At 36.7% G+C, this 10,374-nt stretch overlaps 1 protein-coding gene across 1 annotated transcript; it reads left to right on the top strand.

Moving 5' to 3' along the window:
• The first annotated feature begins 2,223 nt into the window (after positions 1–2,223).
• Positions 2,224–9,868, top strand: LOC135210935 (uncharacterized). The gene is made up of 2 exons (XM_064243907.1): positions 2,224–2,529; positions 8,180–9,868. Exon 2 carries the CDS (start codon positions 8,306–8,308, stop codon positions 9,665–9,667), a length of 1,362 nt encoding a protein of 453 aa, XP_064099977.1. The 5' UTR covers positions 2,224–2,529; positions 8,180–8,305; the 3' UTR covers positions 9,668–9,868.
• Positions 9,869–10,374: the final 506 nt, after the last annotated feature.

Raw genomic sequence — 10,374 nt, 5'->3', positions numbered from 1 at the left:
ACTTGTTTTGCTTTATTCCCTATGAACATTTGGACAGAGCAAGAATCGGCGTCACTCTCATGCGTTTTTTTTTTATCTTGTGCAAAACGTTTTTCTTTTATGTTCTCTTAATTCGGTATTTCGTGTCACTCGTTTTGGCCACGGAAGAACAACTTCAGAAATTTTGGTTAAGCAACTCATAACTAACTCCTCGAGTACTCGTGTTCGAGGACTTGAAATGTGCTGCGGATGCTGTTTGCCTTCCTCAGACTATAATGTTTTTCTTTTTGAAATAAAATGAAAATGGTTAGCCAATGAGGGTATGAGTGTGGTTCGTTTTTTAAGGTTTTATTTAATTAAGTATAGACTGCAGGGACCGGAGAGAGAGAGAGAGAGAGAGAGAGAGAGAGAGAGAGAAAAGAGAGAGAGAGAGAGAGAGCTTATCCTTTACCTGTTGTAACCATAATCAAGAAAAAGATTATCCTCCGTCCATTATAATCTTAATTGGAGAGAGACGGAGCATAGTATGTTAGTTATATAAAACTTAGTCGAAACAGATTACGGGATTCTTTGGGTTGTTCCCATTTTGCATTAATTGCCGTCGTATTAATTATCGGAAGTTTTAATGCGTGTACCACGAAGAATATATATATATATATATATAATATATATATATATATAATATATATAGATATATATATATTATATATATATATATATATATATATATACATTTGCTTTTGTTCCTTCTTCCAGATACCTTTGGTTTATTCCATAAATGGTGATGTATCACAGAATTAATAACCGATTTAATGTGCAGTTCGCCAGTGCAGAACTCCACTCAGCGCAGTTGGCGCGACCTAAGGGCTAAAGACTTTTACGGTCCATGAATAACAATAATGGTTGAAGTCTTGTCTAAATTCCGGTGCAAGAGGAAAGGCTGCCTCAAGTCTTTCGAAGGGCGTCACAGACATAAGATGACACGCAATGCTGCAAAAGATAACTCTGCGAAAATAAAATAGGCTACAACCCAGAGGCATTTTTGGTTACTGCTGCTTAGTAAAACTGAGAAAACAAAATTTTTTTCTTTTATTAGGTTGGGCTTCTAGGCGTCAAGTCCATCTGAGGATGCACAAGTGGATGGAAAATGGATACAGATAGAAGTTGCAATCCACGGCGCCACGAAATTGATCACACCTTGCTCCTTCACACGCACCAGGGGGGTCTTTTAAAGGAGGGCTTCCGAACTGAAGGTTCGAAATATACATGATATTGAGGACAGAGTGGCCAGGAGAGAACATAGTGGGGTTGAATGGAAACTCGATGAAATGTAATGCAGTTTGCAGTCGAAGGTTAAATGACAGTGACCACCCCTGCAACGCTGAGTGAATGTGTTCATTTTTTCTGTTTTTCAAGAGCAACCAAAAATGGTGTGATTGACTGTCCATGAGCCCTAGCGACTGGCTGTTCAGGCTTCGAAGGCGCCCCAGAGGGCTGTCTGTATGTAAATGAAAATAGAATGAATTGCAGACGCTGATTAGAGAGAAAAGCAAAATGATCGCTGCCCTCGGGAGCTGAGCTCGGCACAAAAGAATGGTGAGAATCGAGAAAGTGTGTGCCGATGTTGCAGCTAGCTACCAAGTGGGGAAGCCAGGAGGTTGTAATGGCGTGGTGAGACCGCGTCCGGGAGACGGGGAGTTGGTGGTAGGATGAATAGGATGGAGTGGCTGGCGCACCTAACCGTTAAGAGCAGAGCGAAGGGGAACGGGGGAGAAAGAAGAGTGTGGGAGGGAGGTACATGGTGGGGCTCTCAGTGGGTCGAACGTGTGGGGGAAGTGAATCTGCCGCTTGTCTGATTGGCGAGCCAGCCTTTGGTAGCGAGTGAACGTGCGAGTTTTTGTTGGGGGGAGGGAGGTTATGGAGCCCATGGGAAGAGGAGGGTTGAGAGCGATGAATAATCTTTGAGAGTTGGAGCCTGTAAGGTCGTTGCTATGCGGTTTATTTGTTTTGTGTTTTGCTGAAACTTGTTCGTTAGGGATTCTCAGCCACCGATGATTTTCCTTTCCATTTTTGTCTTTCATTTTATGAGCTTTCTTATACTTGTGTTTAACTTGACGACGCTTTTATATATCAAGATAAAGTTGTCTAACTTATTCTCTTTCTCTTTTCCCCAGAAATAATTTGTCGAGAGTTCTGTGCTTTGTGCTCATCAATAAGTGAAGATGAAAATTTATAGATTAAAAGTAGTATAGATATTAGTTTTCAATAACGTAAACAATCCCCATGTCAAATGATAGCAAACAAGCCAAAACTTGTCCACTCAGCCGAAGCTAGAAACGAGATCAGAGGAAATTGAGGCTTCAGTAACTTGGGCGGCTGCCTGGCCGGCTGGGACGACCGAGGAAGGTGAAATGGCGGTCGCTGAGCTCGGGAAATGTTGGATGCACCGCAGTCTGCCTTTGTTCACGGTTTTGGTAGGGTGTATTGCTGGTGCACTTTTACTATCTGGATTTTTCTTGGATTGTTTTTTGTATTCCACTGGGTAAAGAGGTGAGTGTAACGATATTATATGTTGTTACTTTTGGTGTTTGGGATTGATTTTGATTTATGTTGTGGAGGGTCCCCTAGCTGAGTGCCATAGGGTCTGCACCAAGGGGAGGAGCACATCTGCTTGTATTATTTCTCATGTTATGGCTTGCATTGATAGTTTAATGAGTAATGTGAAGTATATTAATGCAATTTCATGCAAATTCAATGGAATTCAACCTTTATTGGTTTTTTAGTGCAATCTGTCAATAACTCAGGCCAAGGTCTTCACTGAGTTGTGACATCTCTACAATGAATTTTGGCAAAGGTTTTGAAGGTGAAAACCTTATGGATGTTCATATCATAAAGTGTATTGTTGTTTGAGTGAACTTAGATTGAGGCGATGCAAAAAAAAAAAAAAAAATAGAAATTGTAGTATTCCATCATGAGTAATTTCAGTATTGTAATTGGAAAACCTGCATGTTACATGGTTACTTTGCAAAGTTGTCGCAGAACTTTAGAGCTTAGAAAATTTCAAAAATCTGTGAAGTAAAGTTGTTTTTGAGGAAGGTGGTTTAGCTGTGCCAAACCTAGTGGAAAGTTTTGTCAAACCTGCCCAATTGTTCTTTCATTTGTGTATTAGAATTTTAGTTGTTTCAACAAAGTATTCTGCAAGTGGTTTGAACACCTGTGTTTAGATAAGTTTGTACACCAAGGGGTGTTATTGAGTAGGAAACAGCTCCACCCACCCATGTATGTTGCTTCATCCAATCATTTATGTATGTTATGATTGGTGAGAACACTGATTATAGATTATGGACTGTTTCTCCCCTTGCTTAATAAGAAGAAATGTCCATGATGGCAACTGATCAGATTGAGATTCGTTCATATTTAGAACTTGCGTGTTCTCCTGTGTCAGTAAGTGTAATGTTGGTAGTACATTATGCGAAGGAAGCTCAATGTTGCCTGTAGGAAATTATGCAAAAATTATATATGCCTTCAAAGAAATTATAAAATAAGAAATTTCTAGTTAAATGTTGGATGAATTAAAGAATTAATAGTCTGTGAATGAGGATGACTCACCCTTTTTTTTTGTTTAGGGGTTCATTAGTGCTGAGCGATACCACATGCTTAAAATTGTTTTTTTCTTTGTGAAAAAATGTATATTATATATATATATATATATATATATATATATATATATATATATATGTATGTCTAAACTGTGTACATGTAATATATATACACTGATGTATCACTTATAGTTCTTACTATTGTGTTTAATGACTGATATAGCTTCGGGACTTATGTAGTAGCATGTGATAAGGGAAAGTGTCATTGTAAGAGTCACATTTAACATTCTTTGTTAGTAATGATTTGTCCAGGAACAAAGCAAACTTAAAGCCATCTTTGAAAAAAAAAAAAAAAATTTGTTTTTGTATATATGTGTTATGTGTAGACCTGTACATCAGACTGCAACTCACATAGCTGTTTAGGAAATGGGGTAGGGGGTGAGGTGAGGGCGGTAGATGGCGAGCAATGTCTTCCAGTAAGTGTTAGTTTTTTTTTTTTTTTTTTTTTTTTTTTTTTTTGTGGTTGTAGTGTCTGTGGCTAATATACACCTCTAATCAGTTGTTATCATGGGAACACCCACATCCTGAACACAGGGGTCTGCTTCTGTATTTATCTTGAAAATTTTCTTTGTCAGCTCTTATCATGTTTATATATATATAAATATTATTATATATATATATATATAGTATTATATATATATAGATAGAGCTGACAAAGAAAATTAATATAATTTAAATATATATATAATATAATCTTATATCTATAACAAATAAACAAATTTGATAAGAGGCTGACAAAGAAAAATTTTAAATTTTGAAGTAAAATACAAAGGAAAGTGGCAGAGCAGACCCCTGTGTTCAGGATGTGGGTGTTCCCATGATAACAACTGATTAGAGGTTATATATTAGCCACAGACACTACAACCACAAAAAAAAAAAAAAAAACTAACACACACACACACATATATATATATATATATATATATATATATATATATACATATATATATATATATATATATATATATATATATATATATACACGAAATGCATTCATGTTACGTGAATTGGAGAAATGGGATTTACAGCCAAAGGTATTGCAGCCTGGTCCTCAGGTGTTTACTATGGCTTGTAAGCATTGATGAATTTAGTGTAATCACATCAAGTTGTATTGAAGGACATCATTAACATATCTGTAGCATCGACACTCTCTTTTACAAATTTGTCACCGTTGCCAGGACTATGACGTTTCGTTGTGAAATTACGAATGATTACAGTAGCTGTGAACTTGAAGCCATTCTGAACAAAGTGTTGTGTCTTGGTGTGTTTCGGTTAAGTATTGTTACTATTACTGAACAATATCAAATAGTAACTACATTTTCAGTAATTGAACTCGACTGCTTTTCCACACGGTGTCGTTTTTCAAAGTTTGTGGTTTCATACATTTTTTTATAGTCTGGTTAGGCCTCGAAGATCTGTAGCGAGACGTGTTTTCTTGTCATGAGTACAGAAATTGGCCTGGGAAGCTATTCTCCAATGCTGAATGCTGACACGCTCAAAAGAAATTTGTTTTATGGATTCAAAGAAAACGGATTAGTGCCATGATTTTTTTTTATTCTAGTGTGGATTCACTGGCTCGTCAATTACCTCCATTTAGATAATGAATCAGACACGTGACGTTAGCGCGCAGTTCATTTCTTGACATAATGGATTCTCTCTCTCTCTCTCTCTCTCTCTCTCTCTCTCTCTCTCTCTCTCTCTGCGCGTAATCGGTCAGAGACTGTCTGTCCTCTGTCGACGGCTTTAGCTATATTCTTTTTCCTTCGTATGTTTGTTCTTTTCGTGTATTTAAAGTTGTAGCTGTGGACTGCTGGAAAACCAGGTCTTCGAAAGTTATTATACATTATTCAAAATTACATCAGGTTGTGGATGATTTTAATCGGAATGTCCAGTTTCCATAAGTGGAGTTGTGTATATAGTATACACATGCATATGCGTATATGTAATTTATATTTATGTAAATATAAAGTACAAAGTTTATTATTTTTTTTTTTTAGTTCTTTCTTGTAAGTTTTTTTTAGCATATTTTCAATTGTAAATTGATGTTATGATTGTTTACCATATTTGGTATGCATAAAGAACTTTAGCAATAAAAAAGTAAACTCATTTTAGTCATAACGCAGTAAACAAGAAAGATATTCATTTCCGAGCACCAGATAGACACATGATTCACATTCTTGAAAGGGTGAAGCCTTACAGTTATCAGTTAAGAAAATAACTGAGAGTTAAAGTTCTTCAGTAATGTTTTCATGTATATTTGTTATTTTGTTTCGTTTGAATTATTGTGTATTAGAAAATCGACCTTGTATGAATGGGATACAGGTTAAAGCTTCAGCTATGGCGCCTTTTACTATCTCGTGCCGATGCGACAAGACAAGCTCAATATCACGCTGAAGTGGATACCATTATTGTCACCTTATGAAGGTCGAACTATGGGTCAGAAGGTAAATCCGTGTGCCATCAAGAAGTTACTCTGTGTAGATGAGAAACTGGCCCATCTCCTATGGGAAAGTGTATTGAAAAGTCACAGATTCGAGTCAGCTATGGGGTTGGCTTCTCAAAGTTTGTATATGATTAATAACACAAGAAGACACCTAAATTGATTTTCATGATCTGAACTACTCAAGTGGAAGACTTGTATATGTTATGATCTTTAACACATGACTGTTTGAAAATTCCTATCCATGCCTATAAAAAAAAAAAAAAATTTTCCATCTGTCCACCCACCTGTGGTGTTTGCATATGGTAACACTGCGTCCCGGGCTTTAGATAGTTACGCTATGTGTAAGTTTTAGGTAAATAAAAGGTTAACTGGCTGTACATTTACAACTGAAAAGTGTTTTAATAATTTACTGTATACGAATTACACCGTTAATATTCGAAATAGGATATTATTATAATTGCTGAATGTAACTATCTAAAGCCAAGGACGCAGTGTTACCATACGCAAACACCACAGGCAGGTGGACAGATGGAAAAAAACAGAGTATAGGTTCCCGAGTGTTCCCGCCAGTCGTATTTAAGTATTAGATCTTGATAACCTTTCCATTCTACCTAAGGCACTTGGCTGACACCCAGTATACTGATAAAGGACTGCAATTCTTCCACCACCTCACTACTGTGGAAAACTTCAGCATTACAAACCATTCCTGACTTATGCATCGAGCTACATTTCCCATAGGGAGACGGCCATTCATTGTAAGATTACAACAGCAGTAAAAAATGTACCCATAAATAGATTGATCAGTTTCTCCTTATCGTCAGGTGTTTAGGATCCGCCTCGGTATTATGGAAATCAATAATAAGAACACGATCATTAGAGATGGTGGGATGAATTCTTTGTCAAGTGTTTCCAATTTTTTGAATTGCTATAAATGAGTTCATAACACATTGCGTTATTAATACCAATTGTTAAAGTGTGAATGTTTATATATATTTATTTAAAGAGAACTTGTGAAACTGGTTCCCAAAAGAATGAAGTAGTTTTTTTTAGCTAATGTTTTACACCTATTGAATTTGTTTAGTTAACATGAACTATATTCAGTACAATTTATTTGTTTTTTACTCGAGAGTGAGAGTGAGACTACTTCAAATGTTTTCTGCTTGATTTGGAACTGAAACTTCATGACGTTTTATAGATATTTTGAGGTTTTGTTATTTCCTGTTGTGAATTTTTTTTTTTTTTTTTGTTTTTTTTTTTTTTTTTGAGGACTTTCCTCTGTATATCAGCCTGCTAGCCAAGAAAAAATGTAAGCATTAGATATACTTGTGCTGTCGGTCATTCCATGATTTATTGATGAAATTTTCTAGTATACTGAAGTAACCTTGTATTCTACAAATTCAGTAAAGGTATTTACAGTTGTAGTGCATTGATAAATGTCTCGTCGATCATAGCAACCTAATAATGAGATTAATAAAGTGCCATTACATTCAGATGTAAGGACATTTGACGTGTTCTATTACTACATAATATCGAAACAGGTTGGTCAGTGAAACATAGATTTGAAAGGGACATATGAAAGATAGTAGAGGTTACGCTAATTTTAATTTTTGGGGTTTTCTTGAAATTTGTTCTAAAAATTCATTTGTGTTATAAGTGAAGGTAAAGAGTGACTTATTTCACTGAGTGATCAAAATTTTGCGCTGGGAAAGTAGGATGTTTCACTACGTGGTCACTTATATGATTTCATTATTAGAGATTTATGCTGTAGTTGATCTGTAATACTCTGATAATGAGAATTTGGACGACTCTTGCTTTAGAAATATATCGGGGAATGATTTGCTAATCACCAGAGATAAATTCCTCTGATTCCACGTTGGCAGAGCAGAGAGTCGAACTCGCGACTACCGAATCGGTAGGCTAGCATGTAACCCACTCATCCAACGAGGAACTTCGAATTAGCAGTTAAGGTGATAATATAAAATTTGAACTAAGTATTAAGATGATTTTTCTGGTGGCTGTAATAAACTATTGAAGATATGCGTGGGATGATTCTAGTTGTCATGTGTAACTCATTATTGTGATTCTCTTTTATTTTCAGGATAATTGTACAGTGCTCTCTCTACAAAGCTGATCAGCCATCCCTCCAAAGATATGAATAAGAGAAACTGAAGAATGACCCTCATTAAGTGCCCATTTTAAACCTCATGGTCATAGTGGTGTTACAATGCGTCATCTAACAAAGTCAACAACTTTGTTTCCTCAGAGAGTGCATTCTGCATATTCACTCAGCAAGAAATATGAAAGTAGTGGTGAATTCTGCAAATCTAAAAGTGAGTTGTTGATAAAAAGTGACAATGAAACCTGCCAGGTCCCACAAGCACTAAAAAAAGAAAGGCAGTTGTCCGTAAAGTCGTCTGTAACAATGCCCAGTAACCCTTGTGTTAAGAAATCACCATCTGGTGGTTCCAAGTCCTCCCCCAAAAAACAGAAGATACTCCCCGTGAATTCACTCAAGTGTTTTCTTTGTAATAAGATAATCAAAACTGAAAATTTATCCGAACATTTACTGTTTGGAGGTGTATATTGCCTTAAATGCCCAGTGGTTTTTAAAAAGTGTCAGTCCTTCCAGGTATGGACAGTGCAACAAAAACAAGGACATAACCCCTGTGAGCATGTATTGCAGTATTCTGAGGATCCCATGGAAAGTCTGGAACTGCATCTCTCCAATCAGTATTTAGAAAATGGCACTTCTTGCAGAGCATCACTCATAGATAAACCTCATCACCTAAGAGCTTACGTTAATGGGATGAATTCGATGAGAAACGAGTTTCCCTGGAAAGAGGCAGTTTCGTGCTTCCAGCAGGGCGGCAGGAAGACGAAAGCAAGAAAAGGCGCTGCTCCCAAGGAGCAGAGTGGTGATAAACATTCCATTCACACTACCAGTGATGATGTTTCAGTTAACTCGAATGAGCTGCCAAAAGATCATTCGCAGGATATCAACAATGTTCCAGTTGTGCCCGATACAGTGAAAGCTGACGACCAAGTGCACATTTCAGTGAACAGCGAGTTAGGGAGCTTCACGCCGACCAGTGACGAACAAGATCAGTGTGTGCCATCAGTGACTCCTTCTCAGTCACCTAATAAAAACTCTCCCAACAAGAATTCATGTACGGACGCAGGACTACAAAACAGGAAGAAAAAACAGGATGTTAGGAAGAGAAAAAGGTCAGAGTGGATATCTGGAATTAAAAAGAGAACTCATTCCTCAAAAAGTAATAATTCAAGTGTCAGTTACGTTGAGACCCCAATGAATGGATTTTACTATGTAGTGCGCCACGCTGTTTCAGAATGCCCGAACTGTTACGCAAAGATAAGTCCTCCAGAATTCACTGTGAATATTGTGACCTTTTTAATGACTGCAGTTTGCGCTGACTGCAGTCTAACGATCTACATCGTCCACGATCCTCCCGATGACTCTTCTCCCAGAGTTTGCATCGTGACGGACGAGGAGAAGAGAGCTGGTGCTCGCAAGAAGACTACTACCAGTCAGAGGGGTCTTAAAAAGGCAACGATTGTCGAGTCATAATGTAGGTTTTATGGCGTCTTTGCAAAGAACTTATTTATAAACGTTTGTAAAAATAAAAAAAAAGGAAAAAACAAGCTCAAATATGTTACGTGATATATAGTAAGTCTGAATGTTTTAAAGGGCATCTGTACACTGCAGGACATACTTTAATGTTTGGATCACCTGCAGGTATTTCGGCTTTTTCTCTAGTCCTGGTTTTTTTTAAAGAACTTTCTTACACGTACGGCACAAATGTTCACATGAAAACAAAACTGTACGGAATGTCCCGCAAATGCATATTTTAATGAAGTAGTTCGTTTGTTCAGTGATATCATAATGTCCAAATGGTCATTCTTTCTATGGTATCTAAAGATGTTCATTATTTAAATGTTACCTAAAGGAATTTCTTCAGCCTCATGGTTTTGAAGATTTGATAAAAACAATATTTTATTTATTGTTTTTTTTTTAGAAAGCTTTCTTTTAAAGAGGGATCCACCCATTGTAATCTGTCTATGCTGTTTCATTTTCATAAAATAATTTCATGTCTTATGTCACGGACTTTTAAGCGAGCATACAAAGTTTGTCAGCTGCATAAATCTGTTATCTTTACATTTAACAATCAATATGACTAAAACATTGTATGTCGTTATTATAAAGAGGTGTAGATGGTAATATCTCTTGTCAAACTCTTTCCTTTCTAATCAAGTGTATAGCAGTTTTGGGCTAAA

This window comes from Macrobrachium nipponense, chromosome 4, assembly GCF_015104395.2.
Source record: "Macrobrachium nipponense isolate FS-2020 chromosome 4, ASM1510439v2, whole genome shotgun sequence".
Classification (NCBI taxonomy): Eukaryota; Metazoa; Arthropoda; class Malacostraca; order Decapoda; family Palaemonidae; genus Macrobrachium; species Macrobrachium nipponense.
This window is presented reverse-complemented; position numbering and strand designations above follow the sequence as displayed.